The sequence below is a fragment of the Hermetia illucens genome, chromosome 2, assembly GCF_905115235.1.
Source record: "Hermetia illucens chromosome 2, iHerIll2.2.curated.20191125, whole genome shotgun sequence".
Taxonomy (NCBI): Eukaryota; Metazoa; Arthropoda; class Insecta; order Diptera; family Stratiomyidae; genus Hermetia; species Hermetia illucens.
Genome location: NC_051850.1, coordinates 34,713,015 through 34,736,471, shown reverse-complemented (window position 1 = coordinate 34,736,471; position 23,457 = coordinate 34,713,015). Strand labels below are relative to the sequence as shown.

The 23,457-nt window shown below is 42.7% G+C and overlaps 1 protein-coding gene across 1 annotated transcript; it reads left to right on the top strand.

The window, feature by feature from the left end:
- The first annotated feature begins 12,146 nt into the window (after positions 1 to 12,146).
- On the top strand, positions 12,147 to 23,455 carry LOC119647861 (mucolipin-3-like). Its single transcript, XM_038049130.1, has 3 exons — positions 12,147 to 13,082; positions 20,749 to 21,593; positions 21,663 to 23,455. Exons 1-3 carry the CDS (start codon positions 12,699 to 12,701, stop codon positions 22,393 to 22,395), a joined length of 1,962 nt encoding a protein of 653 aa, XP_037905058.1. The 5' UTR covers positions 12,147 to 12,698; the 3' UTR covers positions 22,396 to 23,455.
- Positions 23,456 to 23,457: the final 2 nt, after the last annotated feature.

Here is a 23,457-nt window from a genome sequence, read left to right as displayed (position 1 = left end):
CTCCGACTCCGACCCTTTCAGTAATTCAAATCAAAAGCACAAAAGCGGTAGAGTTCCTTCAATATTTTTTTAAGATCGTCATTGATGAAATCACATTAAACACAATGACCCCATATTAAACGCATCGCTTTTCATCTACGATGCCGAAAATAGCCGCCATAAATCCAAGATAGTAGTCATATAATGGACCAATTAAACTAATAAAATCAGAATTTCGCTCCCTCTTCTTCCGAAATTTCTTTGCCCGCCGGCTACAAATATTGGCATTAAAAATCTAGAAAGCCTATGTAGCCCGCTTCCCTGGCACCTTTAGATATACTCATATATCCACGACTTAATTGCTTACTTACATCTTTTTTTTCTGATATCTATCGTCAAAGATGCCGGCGCGGTCAGAACAGTGGACTGGGACCTGTTGTAATTCTTAATGTTCTTGCGCGCACAATATATGTCATAAACAAATAAAATCGAATCTGAACTTCTGTTTTCTTTAGCATCAAAACCGAAACCGACTTTGACTGGGTTTTAAAGAGTTTTAAGGAGTGATAAGCGTTACGTCTTAGTAAGACGGCTTGAGTTAAACTCAGATTCGTATAAAATGATCATTTTTCGGAGCTTAGAAAATGCCTGGGTTGTGTGCAAAGGTTCATTTTGGAATCTTGTGGATAAGCAACTAACGTATCTAGTGGGCTTTTATCTTTTTGGGCTGCCGATTTTTATGGTGCATTTTGTATTTTCAAATGTTATTACTTTAACTAAGAGTTGGGCCATACGGTAAGCTATTTATTTTGATATTTCCGGTATCGCTTTGTTGCGTGGAAAGTTTATTTTTGAAGATAGTGGGAATCCCAAATATATCATATACCCAACCTGATAAAAATCTTGCACCTATTGATAGTCACATTTTGTACCTATGGCCATAATGTCGACAAAGACCAGTCGCAAACTTGATTGGGATATGAAGACGGAATTCCTGAATGTATTGCTGAGAAGCATGAAAGTGACAATGTGTAGATGCAGCTGACTGGTAAATAATTTTACCGTTATTTCAGCGAACCAGGTAATCGACCATGAATGAATTATTTTGTTATTAATTGCGAATAGAAAGTTAACAAAAATTTGGTATGAAAGATATCGAAAATGCTTACCTCTTCCATGGCGCTATAGCCCAAATCGAGCATTAGCCTCCTGTTTGGTTTAACAAGGTTTGCTTAGTTTAGTTTACTGGGGGGAGCCGCAGCTGCGAGCACTCAGGTCATTGTTAGACCCATTGTACTATCCCCGTAAATCGCCTATTCAATGGCTTCCCGCCTACGGCAGAGGATGTGCAGATTCATCATTGAAGAAAACCTTGCTAAGGTGTCTTCGTCTGAGATCCGAGGAGGCCGGGCAGCTGCATAAAAAGGCCGTCTCCTCCTCCTCCTCACATTGGCTGCACATAGCCGAAACCACAACCTCAATCTTTTCAATATGGTAGTTTAAGGAGCAGTGTCCCATTAAAAGCCCTACTAGAGTTTTCATGTCCCACTTCTTAAGGGGCAACAAAAATGTCGCTCTAGTGGCCCTAGGCTCTTTCACAAGGATTTTCGCCTGCCAACAAGATTCCAAATTTCTCCACTCGCCTGCATGAATCCTTGCAATTTCACCCTTCAGAGTAAATGGAGATGGTCGGATTCCAAAAGCTGGTTCTGACTCCACCATTGTGGATCCAAACCCTCGGCGAGCCAGTCTGTCAGCCTCCTCATTACCAGCGATGTTAGAGTGCCCCGGCACCCACATCAAGAATGTTTTGTTCAGTCGGCCAAGTTTCATCAGCACCTGATGACAACTCCACACCAACTGGCTTGATATGTCGTTGCTATTTAGCGCTGATAATGCCGCCCGACTGTCAGATTCCATCTTTGTCGCATTCTTCTGCTGCCAATAAAATGGCGTATATCTTCGCCTGGAATATGGTCGTCATTTTTCCGAGGCGTCGAGCTAGTTCTATAATCGGATTTCCCGAAAACATTGCTGCGCCCGATCCGCCCTCCATAACTGACCCGTCGGTGAAGATTATTACGTCTGTAATCTGAAAAGACTCATGGCCATTATCGACTATTCTTCTCTTTCGATGATTACAATAGTGTATGTCTTTTCAAAGACGAATCTGGAAACCATATAACCGGTCGGCATCAGGGCTACCGGATGTTTGTCAAGAAATTTCTAGATAGACGCATGACCGTGTGATTAGCCGCCCTTCCATGCCCCAATGGTATCAAGTCTATATGCGTCCTTAGCTGCTTTCCGTTTCATCGCCAAGTGAATGTGGGGTAAATTTAGGATAGCTTCAAGCGCCGCAGTCGGCGTAGTACTCATTGCTCCGGTGGTACTTAGGCAACCAAGTCTCTGAATCTGCAGCAGTTTCCTGCTGTTAGCAAAATTCAGTCTTGGCCACCAGACGATGCATGCATACATCAAAATGGGTTTTATTATGGATGTATACATCCAGTATATCCGTTTTGGTGAAAGTCCCTAGGTCTTATCTGTTGCATTCCTACAGCACCAGAGGAATCTGCAGGATTTCTGATATTATTCCTGGATATGGTGCTTCCACGTTAACTTGGAGTCGAAATGTACTCCTAAATACTTGACTGTTTGTGTCAGCTAGATTTCCGCCCCTGCTAAGGTGGGTAGCGTATAACTGCCCCACCTGACGTTTCTAACTAGGTTTATTTTAATAGCAGATCATTATTTACATTATTCCTTTCCCATTTAACAACAATTATTAAAATTAATAATCTTTTACATTAAAAATTGAAAACAATTCTTTTGTTTCAAATTCAAAATCATAAAATTCATCATTCTCTTTTTCCCTGTCACCGCAGACTAAACCCTCCTGGGTTGCTTCGCCAGCCCCATGGCCGTCAATCCGCTACCAATAAGTAGGCAAACCACTCAGGTGGTTGAGTTTCGCTTCGTGGTGAATTACGCCAATCTGGCGCAGAGCTCAGACAAATCTCCGGTAATCGACCCCACACTGCAGCATCCCCACACCCGAATGTATCGCCTCCAATTATCTCGATCCAAAGGCCGCGTCCTCCAGTTAGAAAATCTTAGAATAGATCTGCAATCTTCATCCACTGAGCCCTTTCTACATTTCCTTGGCTTCCCTTTTAGTCGACTACAATCGGCTGGCAGGCACTCATTTCGGAATCCTTTCCTTCTGCCTTCGCTCGATGTGGCCAACCCATTTTCGGATTTTCACTAATGTCAATGGGTGTGGGTCGTCAAATAATTTACACAATTATTGGTTATATTTGATTCGCCAAGTATCTCCTTCTTTTATTGCTCCGAAAACCTTTCGGGAGGACTTTTCTCTCGAAGAGATCTATGAGCTATTCCGACATTTGTATCAAGGTCTACGGCTCGTATCCATACAGCAGCATGGGATGGATTAATATCTTGTAAAAGCGTAGTTTATTGCGTCTGTTCGAAATTATGCTCTCTCATTGTAATGTTCTGCATACTAGCAGCCGCCTTTCCAGTTTTGGTTATGTTTGGGATTCATTGACTCTGAGCCCCACTTCACTCGTTGCTGACTCGAAATGCTTGAAGATTTCCTTCGCACGAAGCATCGATCTGGCAAGAATATCCATGGGGTTTGCATACGCCACTAGTTACGCGGGTTTTACCAGTAATGTACCTCTGGTATCAACTGAGCCCACCTTCCTGACGACGTATTCGAGCACCAAGTTAAAGAGGATGGGGGCGCGACCATCCCCTTACTCAAGTCATAACCCTATAGGAAAGCTTTGTGTCAGTTCTTTTTGAATTTTTACCTGGTCCTCGTTTTTAATCATTGTGGCTTTCACTTCACGTTTTGGTGGGAATTACATTACGATTTACACTATCGTACGCCTGACAGAAGTCAACGAACATTTGGTACACATCGATCTCATATTCCCCTTTTCAAGCACCTACTTAACTGCGAATATCTGTCATATCATTGTCAATCGTCTGGATTTGAAGTCACCTTGGTATTCCCCGATGATGTTGTCTGTATACTCTTTCAGTCGTCTTTCGATTATCTTCGTCAGCATCGCGGTGAGATCCCCCCGTAGTTTCTACAACGCAGACGATCACCCTTTTTGTACACTAGACAAATTACACTTCTCGGCCAGTTGTCACGTATTTATTCGGTTGGCCAGATTCTGGTGATTATATATTTGGTCCGGTCCGGCATCAAGTGGATGCGGTCTTAGGATCCCACAATTCTTAAAAAAAATATGTTCAACTCTGGTCAAGCTTTGGTCCAAGTATGGGCGGATTTACGCTCAATGTAATTCATAGTCATGTGTTCTGCGAATTATAGAAAGGAGCACTTAACATCTGCGAGCCGCTTCGGTCACGCTGCTCCCAGGGTAGAGATGAAGCAGCGTCTGACGATTTACCTCTGCTCTGGTAAGAAACCGTAATGCCGTTATCACCTAATATTTTTTCTGCTGAATAGTTTGTAGATTCGCCTGGTGAGCTCTGTTCCCATCGATTCCAGGATCTTTATGTGATTTTAATTTAAATAAAACTGCCCTAACTTCGGCGGCTAAAGGGTAGTATTGGATTGATACTCAAGAAGTGCACAAAATCTGGGAAACAACTGCTGAACCAGCACCAACAGTTCTACTACCAAACCCTGTCGCCACTTCCACATGATGATCACTGGGAGTTATTTCTTAATGAAAAACTGCAGACGCAGACGGATGAGGAGGGATCTCCCGCGCCCAAAAACGGGACAAATTGTACCAACTGCGTTTGCGAGACAAATTTTGAAATATAAACCTCAGAAGAGACTGCAGAGTCGGAGAAGGATACCATCTAAGGGGCAGTTGAGCGGACCCTCGAAGCCCAAGTATGATATCAAAATCATACTTGGAGATTTTAACAGTCAAGTAGGGGCGGAGCCCACATTCAAGCGATACATTGGCTCCCATAGTTTACATACAGATACCAGTGATAAGTGCATGGACACTGCAAACAAGAACGGGTACACCAGCGCCACCATAGACACGATGATCAGGGGACACACACGAAGGTTAGAACGTAGTTATCTCACTACACTGTATACCCACCAATCGACCTCTACCGCTCTAAAACTCAAATCTGTCCATCAAACGGACATTGAAATGGTTTAACATACAGCTGGTAGGATCAATTCGTATTTACCAGCTAAAATCCCAGCTGGCTAGGGAAAAAGACCGAAAAACGGTAGAGGAGATGAGCGGCATATATAAAATCGCTTGCTCAGATTGTCCGAAGGTGTATATCGGACAAATGAAAAGACTGGTAACTACCAGATTTTACGAGCACACGAAGGAGGCAGAATTGGCTGTCAAGTACTACCGACAACCTACAAAATCTATGGTGGCTAAACATATGGTGGAATGCGGTCATAAAATTAGCGCCGATGATTTGATTAATGTTTTCAATGATGATTTGAAAGCATTAAAACAGGTAAGGAAAATTAACCAGCTGGATGCCTATGAAAGCTTGTTCATTAGCAAACAACCGGTAGACACTAGGTTGAATTCAGAACTGGCTAATTGTTATTCCCCATCGTTTAAAAAACTTTTTAAGAAAACTAATTAAATAAACTTCTTCTCGTTTCAGGATAGATTAATTAGCCCTTAGAACGTAATTAAATATTTATTTTTTTACAGAACCTAGATATAAGTTTTTTAAAATCCTAATTTAGGCATAAGGGCTAAGGGATCTGCCTCATCTTCTTTTTCTACCATAGATATTGCCCTTACAGACTTTTCGGGCTGGATCAACCTCATCCATACGGATTAAGTGACCCGCAACCTGTTGAGTCGAATTTTATCCACAACCTGACGATCGTGATATCGCTCATAAATTTCGTCGTTATGTAGGCTACGGAATCCGGTCCATCCTCATGAAGGGATCCAAAAATTCTTCGGAGGATTCTTTCCTCGAACGCGGTTAAGAGTTTGTATTTTTTTTTGGTAAAATCCCAGGTTGCCGAGGAATACATAAGGACTGGTAAGATCATAGTCTTGTACAGTAAGAGTTTTGACCCTATGGTGAGACATTTCGAGCGAAACAATTTTTGTAAGCTGAAATAGGCTTTGTTGACAGCCGAGAACCATGCGCAGATTTCATCGTCATAGCTGTTATCGGTTGTGATTTTCGACCTTAGATAGAGTAAATTATCAACGGTTGTGCCATCTGTATCTCCGAAACTAGGCTGGGCGATGCCATATTAAACTCCGAGCTCCCCGAAGGGTATTCCACTTTCCACTGTGACAGGGACCGGGATGCATCTCGTAAGTCCACCGGAGGCTTTCCTTTTGATTGTGTTGATCTTCGTGTCTACCCGCCCAATTTCCTCCCGTTCATTGTATCTTATGTATATGTCTCCTGTGCTTGCCCTTCTTACCTATATGAAGAATTGTTTGACAGTGTGTCTGAACTCCTTATCTTACCTTTCTTCCTTTGCGGAGGTTTTAACCTTCCCATGCTCCACTGGCCTAATCATCCTAGCCTTCCAATTCCTTCCAACAACCTCTCCCATTCTTCCCTTCCACTTTCTTCCTTTATGAACACTTGCTCTGCCTTGAATTTCAATACTATAAAAAATTCCTTGGCCCGCACTCTCGATCTCTTCCTTTCCAACCTTCCCGAACGCCACCTCACTTTATTTCCTTTCACATCCCCGTATGTCAAAACTGACGCTCACCACCCCGTGGTTGAATTTGAAGAGGAACTCCCTTGTTCAAAACCTAAAACCGAGCGTAAATCCACTAAGTTCAAGTTCCGCAAAGCAAATTTTGACGGTCTGAACTCAGTTTTAGCGTCTTTCAACTGGGTACATATATTAAGCAACTCATCGTGTGATCAAGCTCTAAACACCTTTTACAATATCCTGTCCGATCTCCTCTCCTGTTATGTCCCTTCTTCTCTTCCCTGCCTCCGCTCGTACCCAACTTACTTCACAAAGGAAATTCTTATTAACATTCGACTGAAACGTACACTGCGAAAGAAGTTTCGAGCTTCTAAGAATGACGCTGACCTTCCTTACTTTAAGGCTCTACTGTGAGGCCTGTGGTCAGGAAAGCGTGTAAACGATATTATTGAGGGTCGAAGCCGCCTTTGGCCCCGGTAACTTAAAACTCTTTTGGTCTCGCGCTTGCAATTCTCGTAATCCCATTCAATCTCTCCCTTCTTCTATCAGTTTCACGGACTCCACTGCCAACTGCCAATGCGATGTCTCCAAAGCCTTTGATACCGTTGACCATAGCATTCTCCTCTCTAAAACTTTCATTACTAGACTTCCCTCCCTCAGTCATCTCCTGGCTTTCTTCCTATCTCTAACACCGTTCCTGTAAAGTTTGTTTTCATGGTTACTCATTTCATTCCTTCTCTCCTTCCTCTGGTGTTCCTAAGGCTCTATACTTGGCCCGCTACTCTTCTTGTTTTTTACTAATGACCTCGCCTCCATCCTCACCTGCCCGCAGACGCCTTAAATTGTTTGCCCCTGTTTCGTTTCCGTTGGACTGTGCTCTCTTACAGTCCAATCTTGATAATTTAGTCCGTTGGTGTTCGGTCAACAAGCTAACACTGAATGTCAACAAATGCCATTCGCTTAAACCTTCCCCAACATCCTTTTCCGATTCTCTCAGTGGACAACCCCTTTCACTACTGACCTCCTTCAAAGACCTGGGTGTAATATTCGACGACAGACTTCGTTTCAATTCCCACTTCGTTGACATCATCAATAGAGCTTCCAAAATGTCTCGTTTTTTCTTACGTTCCTCCTCCGACTTTACCTCAATCCAGCCCTCCTTAACACTCTTCTATTCCCTTGTCAAAAACGTCCTTGAATATTGCTGTGTAGTCTGGTTCCCCTTCCGCATTCATGACTGCCGCGCTCTTGAAGTTGTATAACGTGAATTCACCAGGACCCTCTTTTACAAAAAGAGCCTCCCACGGGTTGATTATCCGTCACGACTCCGCACCTTCAACCTCCCCTCCCTACAGCAATGCCGTATCTTCCTTGATGTGTGTACTCTTTTCAAACTCTGCAATTGCCTGATGGACTGCTCCGCCAACTCGGATATTACTCTCCGTATCGCCTCGTCTTATAACACACGTAAGGTGGACACTTTTGATGTACCCTTCGCGGAGCTCGAGATTTACTTCCACTCCCTGGTCCTGAGGCTATGCCGGTCTTACAACACCCTACAGCTTGAGTCCTTTGACTCTATTTCCTTCTCTAGTTTTAAGCGTAAAATAAACCATTCACTTGCTCCCCTTTCAGAGGACAATATGTAATAACTAATTTGTTTTCTGTGCTTGGTCCTCATTAAATAAGTAAAGATGTAGTCTCCTACCGTTATTATTCTCGTTTGACCAATGCGAGTCGATGTTGTTCGCTCTTTGGTTTTTGTCACTGACGTTGACATGGTAGCATTCGTCTTACCTTCATTAACGTGCAGCCCGAGATCTCGCGCCTCCTGCTCGATCTAGATGGATGTAGACTGTACATCTCGGGTCGTTCTTCCCTTACTGTCTATATCGTCAGCATAGGCCAGTAGTTGGGTGGACTTGAAGAGTATGGTGCCTCTCTCATTTACGTCTGTATCGTGAATCACTTTCTCTAGGGCCAGGTTGAAGAGGACGCATGATAGGGCATCCCCTTGTCTTAGACCGTTGTTGATGTTGAATGGTCTCGAGAGTGATCCTTCTGCCTTTATCTGACCTCGCACATTGGTCAGTGTTAGCCTCTTCTTTTTCTTTTTTTTTCAGCCTTTGTCCCGTTCACAAGCGGGGTCGGCTCGTCGTGATCGATTTCGCCATTTGGCTCTATCGAATGCCTGATCTGGGTGCAATCTCGAGGCGTTCAAATCCCCATCCAGCGTATCAAGCCACCGTTGGTTAGGTCTGCCTTTTGGTCGTTTACCATCGACTTCGATGTTCAGACCAATCTTGGCAAGTGAATTCTCGTTTGCACGAATTGCGTGACCATACCATCGAAGACGCCTCTCTCGCAACTTTTCCACAATCGGTGCAACCCCATAACGATCGCGAATATCCTCATTTCGGATGTGATCTAAACGTGTGACCCCACTAATTCAACGGAGCATCTTCGTCTCCATTACCGCAAGACGCCGTTCATTGTCTTTTATAGTCGGCCAACGCTCAAAACCATAGAGAGCGACTGGACGGACGACATTGCGGTAAATTTTAGATTTGAGACGTCCGTTGATACGTCGATCACAAAGAATACCAGTTGTGGAACGCCACTTCATCCAGGTTGCGTTAATGCGTGAAGCAATTTCGTACTGCAGTTCTCCATTGGCTGATAGCGTTGACCCGAGGTATTTAAATCGCTCAGTTCTGGGCAGATCACTGCCACTGACAGTGATTGTGCCTGTTTCATGGGGATCGGTCGTCAAAAATTCAGTTTTGTTAAAATTCAATCTGAGACCGTGTTGCATGAGGCGATCATTCCATTTTTGAACAAGTTGCTCGAGATAATTTTTGTTATCGGATGCTAACAAAACATCATCTACTTTATGCAGTATATAGGGCGCTGGACGTTGGATGACCCGTGTGACGGTGCCCGTAACAAGAACAAAGAGGAGTGGTGAGAGGGTGCTTCCGTGATGAACACCAACAGAGACACGAAGCGGTTTTGATACACCCGCCATACTTCGAACTTTACTTTTCGGATCGTGGTAGAGCAATTGAACCCAGCGCACGAGTTCTTCTGGCACGAAGTGTTGTCGTAAAGCATACCAGATAAGTTCGTGTAGTATACGGTCAAACGCTTTCTCTAAATCCAGAAAGGCAATGTAAAGAGGGCGATGCTTCTCACGGTGTTTCTCCATAAGTAACCGCGCAGCGTGTATTGCGTCAGTAGTTCCGCAGTTCTTGACAAATCCGGCTTGATTCACGGTTATTTCAACGATTTCGCGAATACGGTTCTCAAGAATGCGTTCAAAAATCTTCATGGAATGGAAAGTAACCGGATCGGACGGTAATATGAACATTCTGCTGGGCTACCTTTCTTTTTCCATATTGGAACAGTGGTACTTTCTTGCCAGTCAGATGGTGTTCTTCCTTCCTGAATAACCCCGTTAAAGGATTCACTGAGCCACAGTGTTGGGTCCCAGCTCTTCGCTTTCCAGAGATCAAATGCGATGTCGTCAGGTCCTGTTGCTTTCCCCGATTTCATTTGTTTTATTGCCTCCTCGACTTCAGTTCCACTGACTGGTGGAACTGGTCCAAATGTCGGCAATGATTATGGAAGTGGAGGATGAGCAAATTCTTCAGTTGAAATCTGCTCGAAGTATTCTCGCCATCTATCCATTGCGGCTCGACGGTTGGTAAGCAAAGTACCGTTCTTGTCATTAACGCAACAGAAGTGTTCGATATCCTGTGTGCGTTCATTATGGCTTTTAGCAAGTCGATACAGATTTCTCTCGCCGTCCCGATTGTCCAGTTTATCGTAAAGATTTTTGAAATGGTTGGCTCGGGTGACAGCGACCGCTTTCTTTGCTTCCCGGTTGGCATTCTTATAAATTTGCCAATTAGCAGGCGTTTTATCGTCGAGAAATTTCTGGTAGAGGCGTTTCTTTTCACGGACCTTAATTTCAACATCATCATTCCAAAGCCAAGTATCTCGGTTGATGTACCGCTTACCTGACTTGGTGACCCCGAGGGTTGCAGAGGCCGCTTTGTGGATCGTGTCTTTCATTTGGTTCCATGATTCTTCCACATTCGTAATGGTCGGCAATCGTATAAGTGAGACCGTTTCTTCTTTCTTCTCATCAAAACACCACCATTTAATGCGCGGCGGGCCAGTGCGTTCCTCACGCTGTTTTGTTGGTGGCTTAATTCGCGGGCCGGCAATCAACGGCCGATGTTGAGGTGCGATGGTCTCATAGAGAACGACTTTGCAATCAGTGACAAAATGTTGGCGTCTTATGAGAATATAATCGATTTGCGTTTTACTGTTCCCACTATAAAATGTGGGAAGATGAGACAATCGTTTGATAAACCATGTATTCATAAGTACAAGGTCATGCGTGTCCGCAAAATCGATTATACGCTCGCCACCCTCATTGCGCGCTCCGAACCCCTTTCCCCCATGGCACCTGTTATCGTCTGCCTTTTCACCCACATGACCATTAAGGTCGCCGGCAATGATTATATAATCGTCAGCAGGCACGTGACAAGTCTTTTCATCGAGAAGTTGCCAGGAGGCATCTTTCTCGGCATCAGGTCGACCTCTGTGGTGCATACGCGGTGAAGAAGTGAATAGTGCGATCAGCTGATATAATGGTGAGCTTCATCAGCCGATCATTAAATCGTTCGACTTCTTTAATGGCATCACGGAAACCCTCTGAGATGGCAATGCCAACACCATATTGAGTGTGTGGGTTACCAAAATAGAGAAGTTTGTAGACATTTTTACCGCGTTCGCGTTCAATGTCGCAGCTTTTGGCACCAGGCCATCGGGTTTCTTGAAGAGCGCAGATATCAATGCGCCTTTTCCGAAGGGCTCTTACGAGTTCCTCGGTCTTTCCAGTTAGGGTACCAACATTTAGCGTGCAGACACGTATTTGTTTTGTTCGTTGTGTGCGGACTAACCTGCTTACGTCCTGACGCCGTCCATGCGTCAAGAACCCTTGCCCATTTCTCGACTGGACCGGGGCCCGTCCTGCCGTGTCGACTGAGGTGGACGCCCTAGCATTTCTCCGAGGCTTGTGATCAAATTGGATCATCATGTTTGTAACGACATTGTATGCATTTTCTTGATCGACCTGTCGCGGGGCCTGTCACCAAGAGAGATCAAATATTGCATGCAAGGAAATTTGCAAGGAAAAAAAAGCTAGTAGTCGATAAAAGCTGTGAATCCCTGAACACATTTTCAAACTGGAACCGCAGATCAAAACAGAAATTTATGGTTTACTTCACGTTCACAGGAAAATTCTCCTCGATTTAATTAATTTCTTATTACAATTTTCAAACTTTAATTTCAAGGACGTCATCAGCTTGTGGCGACATCTATATACTCAACTAACACTCTCGCTTGTCTTCATTACAGCTGCTCCACCATTTTGTAAGCCACTATTGTCAATGTCAGCTGACCACATTATTTTTTCTGTGTTGTATTTATCACAAAGGAATGGAGTGAAGCGATTTTTCCCCCATTCTCTTATCATAATTGTGTTGTCAGACAAATCGCCTAGTTGTGGACGTGTGACATTCCGTGTTTTCCTCGGCTCTAGAGAAAAGTAGAGTATTCGGGAGAGGAGTTGACGTGAAAAGTGTTGTCAAGGGAATTAGGAAGATTTACCATTGTTGTGTGGCCAAGATTCGTTCCTTCCTTTCTCCTTTCGTCCTTCATGCTTGACGTATATTTTTAGGATTTTCCTTGGGCTTATTCATTGCCTTCATCCTTCTTAGAAATACAGGCATCTGCTTTGTTCCCATGCGTGTTTTTTATGAATTTTAACTACAAAAAAACTTGACCACCTTGTCCCACCTGTGTTCGTGTGTGTTTGTTTTTTTTTGGAATAACATGTGCATCCTCCTCAATTGTATCGAAAACTAACAACAAAATCTACTCTCGGGGAAAAATCGCTCATCTTTTACGCGAGACAGTGACCGATAGGAGTGTTTTCATTGAAATGAGCCAAGTAAATTTGCTGGTCGAAGACGAATGCGAAAATTCTTGTTGTGAAAGTGACGAGGACTTCAACAATCAGCCGAGGAAACGGGCGGGTTGTGTACAAAAGGGAACTGGCGGGACCGCGAACGGCACTAGAAAAATGGCAAGTGTGGTTGTTCGAGCCGCAGCGGGAAGTCCCAATCGAGCCGTCGACGGAATGGAACCCAGCATAAACAGCTCAGAAGGATCAGGACATGTGGAGGCGCCTGCCATCGACCTGGCTGCCACATCGTCAGCGAGATTCAACGAGGAACGGATCAGACGAAAGCTGCAGTTCTTCTTTATGAATCCTATCGAGAAGTGGCAAGCACGGAGGAAGTTCCCCTATAAATTCGTCGTCCAAGTAAGTATTTGATATTTTAATATAATTGCTGGTGGCAAACGACATGCGGGTCGAATGTCACAATGCCTTGCCTCCAACTCGTATTTCCAAACTTCCATAAAATTAATTGCTGCATTGATTTCCGAGCCGCTTTGTGATCTGCTCGTCACGGTGGCGTAGTCATGACTCATGGAATGTTCAAGTACACCCGTTTTTGTCAATCTTATGTAATTGGAAAATGTTTTTCGCGCAAACTGGAATTGTAAATTTATTACACTTGACGCGTTCAAAGAATTCAACGTTGAGTTATGATAACATCGTACAAAGCTCATCTTCCGCGACCCATTCCCTCTAAAAAACCCACCCGCACCAACTACAGTTGGCGTGAGCTGCTTCCTCTGAACGGCTATAACGAGAGGCCCCATAATTTCTCTTATCTAAAGACAAACAACTGCACGAACCGCTGTACGGCGTATATGATCACGATTGTCCCATTCTGCCTATCTCCCGTTTTGATACCAAAGTCAGAGGCGATTCAATCAACTTTTCACGAGCGTTACTCGTGTGATAAGAATATTTCCTTGAGAATAACGTAAAATTCTACTGTAAGGCTAACGCTGCAAACATGCTATGAAGATTTATTTGCGGAAGTTCAAAGCAATACGTTACAAAGTAAAAGGACATTAACTGCGCACAAAATATGATCCACCTTTTCTACTATAATCCTAACATATTAGAACGATTCAATACGCTCCATAAAACAACTCAAAAGTCTTTGAAATCTTTTCAGACATTGGCGGTCGCTCTCAGAGATTCATTGAATTGGAGACGAAATTGATAGCCATGCAAAGTTATGTATTAAACGAGCCCCAGCCAATTGTGTTGTTGATTGTTACGACTCAATAAAATTGTGATGTGATAAGCAAATCACCCCGGCCACTTTTTTCGTAATTGAATGCGGCTGAATGTCTCAGCTGAGTAGGCTTGTAGCTGGGCGTACAATTGAGCGAACCATGGACCTGTTGATCTTGTCTGATAGAATTAGGCTAGCACTGCTGGCCCAGTTATTCTATGATTTGGATTTATGTCTCAAAAAAAAAACCACAAACAAGAGCTTTGCTTATCATTATTAATTCAAAAGTAAATACATATTTGCTTTAGCACTCCTTTCTGGCAAGTTTGGGGTGATAACGATTTGTACGTATTTCTTATTACTTCACATAGTGAAAATGCGCCAGACCCTGCAACGAGCTGCATATGCAACCGGGAACGTATCCACTCAATCCATTGCTATTCTAAATAATTTTCTAGACTTCGACGCGCATATTTCAATGATTTCTGGGTATTTCGCAATTAACTTAAGTCGTTCTTGAAGTACTTTCCTCCGAAATCAGCTGCCTCTTTGAATTAGGCAAGTAATAACCCCAGAGAGTAATTTTTTACCAAAGATAATAGAGGTTTATATCTTCTGGATTTCTTGGAAGCGATGACTGTTGCATATCACGCAAAAATTTATTATATTTTCGGTGGTTTTTTCTACATAAACATGAATCTTTGATTGTAGATGAATATATAGCATTTGGAAAAATACTATCATGAATTCATTATTTGGTTCTAGATAACTTTTGTTTTTCGTCTGGCAGAGGAAGGGGAGTTTATCATTTGTATTGGTGTATTCCCGGAGCGAAAAAATTTGCATTTCGTAATATTGAAGGCTGGAATTTCCGCGGCATAGAAACAGTAGAACCGCTTGTGCTTTTTTCAGTAATGATGAACAACTGATAGGTAGAGCGGGAGATCAACGAAAACTTGACAAAGCAAAGTCTGTCGTCGGCTGACTAACAATGGAAAAAGAAAGATTGGCTATACTGAGTTGAGCATTATATTTGGTTGGTCAATATGTACTAAGCGTTTTTTTTTAAAGAAGTTTTATTTGAACAAAAAACAATGATTATAACAATAAATCAATTATTAACTTATTTGCTATTACTGGCTAAAATTCGTTCCCATCTTTCGATCAATTGGCTGGTCTCGATACACCAAAAATCATTCGGTCTGTTGTTGAGCTCCTCCTGGTAGACATTGCATTGGACAACCAGGAGGAGCTCAAAACCTGGCTCAACAACAGGCCGAACAATTTTTGGTGCATTACTAATGGAAATGGAATGGAAATGATGAAAATCAGATGGCCTGGCGTCAAGGTGAGCAGTAATTGATCTTTCCGGTCGAGTTACTTCAGTTGAATTGATTGACTTACACCCTATGCCTGGGTAGTGTAGAGCTCCTTGTTGATTGTTTAGCTTAGTGAAGGGAACGGGAACTCCGGGAGCTGCGCCCTTTTGACTGCGCACACGTCCACTTGCCTAAGATTAATGACCGCTGTATGGCTCACAAATCGAATAAGGAAGTTCCCGCGTTACCATGCTTTTGCGAATCAGAGAATATACTTCGGAAGCAAAGAATGTGCAGATTCTTCGTAGAAGATAACTTTACCGAAGTAATTTCTTTTGAGATCTGAAGGGGGTTTTCATGTCCCACTTCTTAAGGGACAACAAAAATGACACTTTAACGGCCTCGGATTCTTTCACAAAGATTTTCGCCTGTGGCTAGAATATCAAATTTCTCCATTCCGTTGCATGAATACTTGCAATTTCACCTTCAGACCAGACTTAACAGACATATTCTTTTTCCGACATAGCATTCTCACTTTTTGCCGTGGGCTCGTGGAGTATGTTTCCGTGGAATTACTATTCTGCCAGGCTTATTGCCTACATTGAAATGGCGACCTAGGAACGTATGTATCTCCTATGAACCGATCTACTAGAGTTTCCAGTTTTTTTTTGTAGAAAAGAAGTTAGACTGATCTGTCGGAAACGGAGGTGGGTTTCACTGGTTTGGGAATTATTGTCACCTTCACATAACGCCCGTTTGATGCTGAGTATACGTCTCATCATAGGGTCAAAGCTCAAGACTATGATCTTGCCAGTCCTCATGTATTCCTCGGAAACTTGGGTTCTTAGCAAGAAAAATTGCGAACTCTTGGCCGCGTTCGAGAGAAGAATCCTCCGAAGAATGTTTGTCTCCTGGATGTGCGTAACAAGAGAGGCGCTGATATCGGCCTCGAAAGGGATCATCATCTGATGGCCGCTTACATTCGCTTACGGGTTGCGTCCGCCACTTCTCGCAGAATTGGAGAGCTGCGATCCCCTAAATTCAACATCCACCGCTTGTATGACCCAGTTGTCGCTCGACAGTGGGAGAGAGTAATCCGCCTGAGAATTTCCAGCAGCGTTATTTATCGCTGAACCTGCAGTTATAACAGATCTGTTATTTCCAACTTGTACGGATATCTTGGAAATCCGAGACCTTTCCCAGATTATGGAAGAAGGGGATGATTTGATTCTTAAGATTCCGAAGAAGAGAACCCAATTTGAATGTGACGATTGGAGGGATATCTGGGTACTCCCTCCCATCCCAAAGATGATGGCTAAAATAATCCTGGAGCGTATCAAAGAATATCTCGGAAGCTTTATCGAGAGGCTAGTTCGGATCGTCCTGTATTGGCCACATCAACACCCTACGTTTCATTTTAGAACAGTGTGCTGAGTTTAGATCTTCGCTTCATCTACTCTTCATCGATTTTGAGAAAGCTTTCGATAGCGTGAACAGGGAGTGTATCAGGAGTGCTCTACGCAGGAGAGGAATTTCGAAGTAACTATTACCAGAGCGACATATGATGGCGCCGAATAACGTACCATATCGACCACCAAGTAGTAAATGGCTATATATATATATATATATATATATATATATTTTGTTCTCTTCATTGAGCTCGCGAAACAGCTATGTTCCCAATTTCTTAGCGAATTCCACAAAATTAAGATAGCTAAGGACTGTTACCTGCCGCCGTACATTTTTCCGCCCTCTTTACTACTTTTTTGGCCTCTGCGCTCCTTAAAAAGTATTTTGATACGATTTTCATCGAATTCTGAAGGTCGTCCGGCACAAAGCGTGTCGTCGGGGTAAAAGTTGCTATTTATGAATTTTGCGAGCCATTTCCGTTAATTTGCCTATAATGCCACCTCCGTAAAAGCCGCGAATGTTCTGAGCATCTGTAGTCTTTAACCACGATTACTCTCTGGGTGATGAATTCCATTAGCTGTACGATAAATATGCCCAAATCACATACTCCTTTCCAGCCTAGTTGAGCTAATCATGCTGAAAAAGCCAAATGGGTAACTTCGTCACATGTGCTGATTACAGTGGACATACATGATTACATGTTTACAGTTGTAGCCATTACCTCTGATTACATTTATAATTGTGTAATCAGAGAATTTCATCCACTTCTTATTGTAATCATACAAAAATAGTTGTATCCATAATCTGCTTTTCATCAACAGAAACATTGAAAATAAAATCTCAGATGAATTTGCTACGATTTAGACCTGTTTATTTCAAGAAAATGACAAACAACTCTTATCAAAAAGCTATGTAAATCGCATTTTCCAATATCAGGCGAGGGATTTAATTCTTGGCTCTTTAATTTTTTCCTGGTTATGAGGCAATCCATTCATTGAACCACAATTTCAGAAGCGCTGCTCCGTCATATCGTGAGCCATTGGTCGGAAGAGGTGATATTCCGACGGAGCGATATCTGGAGAGTAATGCGAGTGGAGGACGACCTCCTATTTAAACTGTTCTGACCGATTTTGCAATATGTGACCTTGCATTGTCATGGAGGAACATCAATTTGTTGTGCCCACCGCTGCACTATTTGCTGTTGGTAGCGATTGACAGTGACTGCTTTGCCGGGTTGGAGAAGCCCGTAATACAGTATACAGAGTAAGACCTTGTTCCAGTGGATATTGAGCTTAGCAATCGAAATTGTCGGCTGTCCACGGCTTACCCATGATTTTTTGCGCTTTGAATTGTCGTAGAACATCCACTTTTCGTCAGCAATGATGATACGGTGAAGAAACGTCTTTCTTTGTCAGCTAGGCAGCAGTATGTGGCCAGTTGTTTTTCTTGGCTCTTTATTGCTTTCTGACAATACAGGAAGGAAGGACATAAGGAACTCATATTCCTTCCTTCCCAATCTTCCCCATAGCTTCCAATCGAAGACAAATGATTTTCTGGGTAACGTTAAGTGATGTTCCTAGCTGCTCTTCAGTTTGACCAAAAATTTCCTTCAACAGAATATAAAATTCTTTGTTTCCAACTTTTTTATCTGTCCAAGGCGGTCCCTGTTGCATATATTAGGTCAAATGTGCATTAATGCACAATAAACTTTTAGCTTCGGGAAGCTAGACACTTCGGATATAAAGATTTTGTGTTCATCTTGTGTGGGAAATTTCCTATGCACGTTTTCCCATTCGTGCATACCTAAAAGTTTTAAATATTCTTTGATATGTCTCCAAATTCCAATTCCGCCATTCATATGAGGTCACTTTATATGATGATGATATTTTAGAGTACCATAAATTCACGTGATATACATAATTTTGACCTTCTATAGCTTTGTTAACTTTCTTTGAGGAGGAATGACATGTAGTTTGAGGCCTAGATTTCGTGTGGATCCACCATTGTGATTTTTTTTCAGATTGTTCGGATGGGTAGGTTCTGAGAACGAGACCTGTTACACTTTCTGGCCCATATTTTGACCCCTCCTCACTCCCCTATGTTTTATCCAGTACCAAAAATATCATCTAGATCGAAAAGTACTCATCGAACCCTTCAATTTGATACCTCACTCGACTATATTCTGTGAAAAAAACTTAGACCCCACTTTCACACTTATCACTCAACATAAAATGGCGTCATTTGCTATATGCAAAGGGATTCAAAGATCACATCTCACCAAATTCGGTGACAATTGTATCAGAAAGGGGAAGTATATCATCACTTCAAAGCCAGCAATTAAATACCTCGGAGTGATGATAGATGCGAGGCTGAATTTCAAGCAGCACTTACAAAATGTTTGCACCAAGGCGTCCAATGTTAGCATCGCCCTCATAGAATGCTCATATTTAGAATGGCGAGCTTTATACTGCTCTACGCAGCCAATTTGGTCAACTGCATTGCATACCGCATGCAATACTCAAAAGATTAACGCGGTTTATAGAGGTAGGTAGGTATCAGTGGCCACTCCGAGGAGCCCAATTAGCGCTTTGGTGCGTCGTTTTGATGCCACAAACTCCTAAGACCGTGACTGTTGTTATGGAAGCAGGGAGGGAGAGTCCAGTCGGCTCGGATCTTCAGAGCCAGCCCGTAGCATTCACGAAAGAAAGCAGTTCTCCCATCCTGCAGCTAGAAATCTCTTTGAGGTCCCCAAAGAATGGTTTACCCACTGTCCGCAGCCTGACTCTAGCCAGAGCTGGACAATCGCAGAGAAAGTGCATGAGAGTTTCCCTTCCTTCTCCGCAGCTTCGTCAATGCGAGTTGTAGGGTATAGCGAGCCTAGAGGCATGGCCCTCTATGGATCAGTACCCCGTGCAGACCGCTGTAATCTTGAATGCATTTCCACGCGTCTGGCACAGGAGCTCTCGTGATCGGGCTATGTTATAAGCGGGCCAAATTCTCCTTGACTTGGCACAGCTTGTAAGCCTTCGTCGTCTCAGGCCGGCGGCTGCTAGGTAGTGCGAGTAGACTCGGCCCCCGACAACCTCCAGCGGGACACCGACTGTGTTCGCCGAGGGACTGCCAAGAGCAGAGCCTTGCCTGGCTAATCCGTCAGCCCGCTCAGTCCCCTCTATGTTCCTATGCCCGGGAACCCAGAGGAGAGTGACTTTGAGCGTGCCGCCCAGACGGTTCAGCACATGTCTGCACTGCCCCGCCAGACTGGAAGATGTCGTCACTGAGTACAAGGTCTTGATGGCCGCTTGGCTGTCGGTCAAAATGGCTATGTTACGTTTGGGGCTCGAATCACGCTCCACCCATCGACAGACTTCCCATATCGCCAGTACTTCCGCCTGGAATACACTGGCGAAACCTGGGAGACCATACGACTTGGATACACCGTGTGTTTTCGAGAAAACCCCCGCGCCAATTTCACAGGCCATCTTTGATCCGTCCGTAAAGAATACTGCATCATAGTCTTGCAACACGCCGCCGGTCTTCCGCTTTGCCCTGGTTGGAAGGTTTGCAGCAAAGTTTCTTTGAAGTTCAGCTTGCGTGTGGCATAGTTCGTGGGGGATGCCCAGATTTCCCGAGGTGTTTCATCTAGGATGTTGCTGTGGCCATAGGAATTGGCTGCCCAGCATCCGAACTCACGTAGTCTGACGACACTGCATGCTGCAACATATTTAATGTGGAGGTCTAGGGGGAGGAGATGCAAGTCTGCGCCTGCACACGCGGTTCTTTGAATCCTATTAAGCTTCATCCTATTGTATTTTTTCTTCAAAGCCTGCCACCATACAATAGAGCCTTACGTTAGGATCGGACGCACTACAGCGGTATACAACCAGAGAACCATCCTCGGCCGGAGATCCCATTTCTTTGCGAAGGTTTTCTTGTGGACATAGAAGGCTATACAGGCCTTCTTAACCTTCAGTTCTATTTTCAATCTCTAATTTAGCTTAGGATCCAGGATTACACCCAGATACTTTACACATAAAATTGTTGCTCGCAAAATATTACATATTGCTCTCGAGCTTTGATCCAGTACTCAAATTTCTTATCATTTCAGGTTGTAAAAATTGTCCTGGTGACAATGCAACTCTGCCTATTTGCACATGCTCGTTACAATCACGTCAACTACACTTGGGACAATCGTCTAACATTTTCGCATTTATTTTTACGAGGCTGGGATATGACAATGGAAGTGGACTCATATCCACCAGCAACTGGCGCCTTAGCTCTATACAATAAAAGCGATTTTTTCGACACGATTGACTACGCCGCAATTGGCTATAGCCAACTGAATACCACAATTGGTCCTTACAGTTATCCAACCGACGATAATTCAATGGCACCTCTGAGGCTATGCTTCTACACGTATCGCGAAGGGACAATTTTCGGTTTCAATGAAAGTTACATTTTCAACCCGGAAATCGATCGACACTGCTTCAGTCTTACGGAAAACGTAACAACGATTGGTAGTGAAGCGTTTTTGAAATCGTTGGATTACGAGGTGAACTTTGCTGCACTCGTTCGCGCTACGTTGAAGTTCACTGTGAAGACGGTTAATTTCAAAGTTGGGCCACTGACTGCACCGGATTGTTTTAAATTTAACATTTGCATATTATTCGATAACGGCGATCACGATGGACAAATGTTGCTGTCTCTCAAAGCAGATCCATTGAGGCTGCACTGTCGTGGTGATATGAAGTATATCACGGATACTGAGTTAGATGCAGTGCTCCGAAGCATGCTGAACATTTTAGTGATTTTGATTTGTTGTCTGTCGTTTGCATTATGCACTCGAGCTATTTATCGGGCTCAACTTCTCAGAATAAAAACACAAAATTACTGGCGCACTTCGTTGAAAAAAGAGCTGAGTTGGGATGGAAAAATGGAGTTTTTGAATATTTGGTAAGTTTGGATTATTTTTTGTTGATAATCAAATATGGGTCTCATGTTTTCCTCCATATTCCATTGCAGGTACATCATGATCATCTGCAATGACGTTTTGCTTGTTATAGGCTCAGCATTGAAGGAGCAAATTGAACGAAGGAACTTCGTTACGAATGGTTGGGATTTGTGTTCACTTTTCCTTGGTATCGGTAACCTCCTGGTATGGTTCGGAGTTCTACGATATTTAGGCTTCTTCAAAACGTACAATGTTGTCATTCTGACACTAAAACGTGCCGCTCCGAAAATTTTCCGTTTCCTCCTCTGTGCCTTGATGATTTACGCCGGATTTACCTTCTGCGGTTGGTTGGTTCTTGGGCCATATCATCTGAAATTCCGATCGCTATCAACCACATCCGAATGCTTGTTTTCGCTAATCAACGGTGATGATATGTTCGCAACGTTCACGACAATGTCTGATAACTCGATCATGCTGTGGTGGTTCAGCAGAATATATTTGTATTCTTTTATCTCGCTTTACATTTACGTAGTATTATCGCTATTTATTTCCGTTATCATGGATGCCTACGACACCATTAAGAGATATTATCGAGAGGGATTCCCTCAGTCAGATTTACGGGATTTTGTCGGTTTTTTGACGGAAGAAGAGTTAACATCGGGTATATTTCGTTTTGATGAAAACGAGAGGGGGAGTGATGATTCCTGGTGGGGAACAATGAAGAAATGGATGTACTGTCGAAGGCAGTCGACAGAAAGTGATGGTCCAACCGGTTATACCCAGTTGGGTCGAAAACCTATGTAAGAAATGTGATTGGAGTTACAGGATCATTATTTGATATGTATTGTGAAGTACGAGTATTTTAACTTTATGAGTGTTTAGTTAAATTTATATATTATTGTAGAAACCATAAATAATTATTATTAGAAGAAAGTGTCTAGTGTATTCTTGGGGATTTGTAAATATCATTTCTATTTTTTAGAAGAATTTATTCACAAAAGGAGATGCATTTTTGTTTAATAAATTTGTCCGAGAAATTGCAAATAATTATAGTCTTTACTGGCACATAATTGAAGTATATTACATCATTGTGTTTTTAAAACCAGTAATATCACCATACCGATGACCTATACGACATATACTTTGAATGGCGAAAACTTATGTCTGCATTTATTTATGCTATCAAAGGTACGTTACCCATAAGAAGGCTACGCTTGATTTTTATATCTGAGATTGTTATATATGAAATTTTAGAACCCCTGTTACAAAAATGTACAACTTTTCATTGAAATCGCCAAGTATAGGTCTCCTGCTGAACATTCAAACCCGTTTATATGTTTGTCTCAAAACAAGTGAAAGTTAATCCACTTCTGTCACAAGCACGATTACTAATCGAAATTAACCAAAGGTACAAATTAACCAAAAATTCGAATGTTTTAATAGACGATGGGGATTCACTTATTTTCTGAAGCGATGGTTCAATTTTACAGCTTTATTTCCGATATTTTACAGTGCCTACGTTACACCTCGACTCAGTTATTAAATTATTGAAGAAATAGAATAAAAACTCATAGTTTACATTACCATTCTTCTTTGTGATACAGAATTTATTTCCTGCTAAAATAATTGAAAATATTAATCGAAACTATAACTGATCAGTCCTAATTAAGAAAAGAATCTTCATAGCTGAAAGTATATTTTCAATATTAAACTGATATTATGATAAACAGAAATATTTTAAAAGTTCTGCTGTCCATGTATTTCCTACGTACATATATGTAGGAGTATTTTAAGATTAGCCTGTAATTTGTTTTGTTGTTTCGTTTTTTCTTTAATACAATAAAATGTGATTTGTTAAGGAATATA

Bases quoted from the DNA above. Each gene is read 5' to 3' on its own strand.
- LOC119647861 (XM_038049130.1), top strand. From the start codon at position 12,699: ATGAGCCAAGTAAATTTGCTGGTCGAAGACGAATGCGAAAATTCTTGT. The intron at 13,083-20,748 runs GTAAGTATTTGA...TTATCATTTCAG, and splicing joins CCTATAAATTCGTCGTCCAA to GTTGTAAAAATTGTCCTGGT. The intron at 21,594-21,662 runs GTAAGTTTGGAT...ATTCCATTGCAG, and splicing joins ATGGAGTTTTTGAATATTTG to GTACATCATGATCATCTGCA.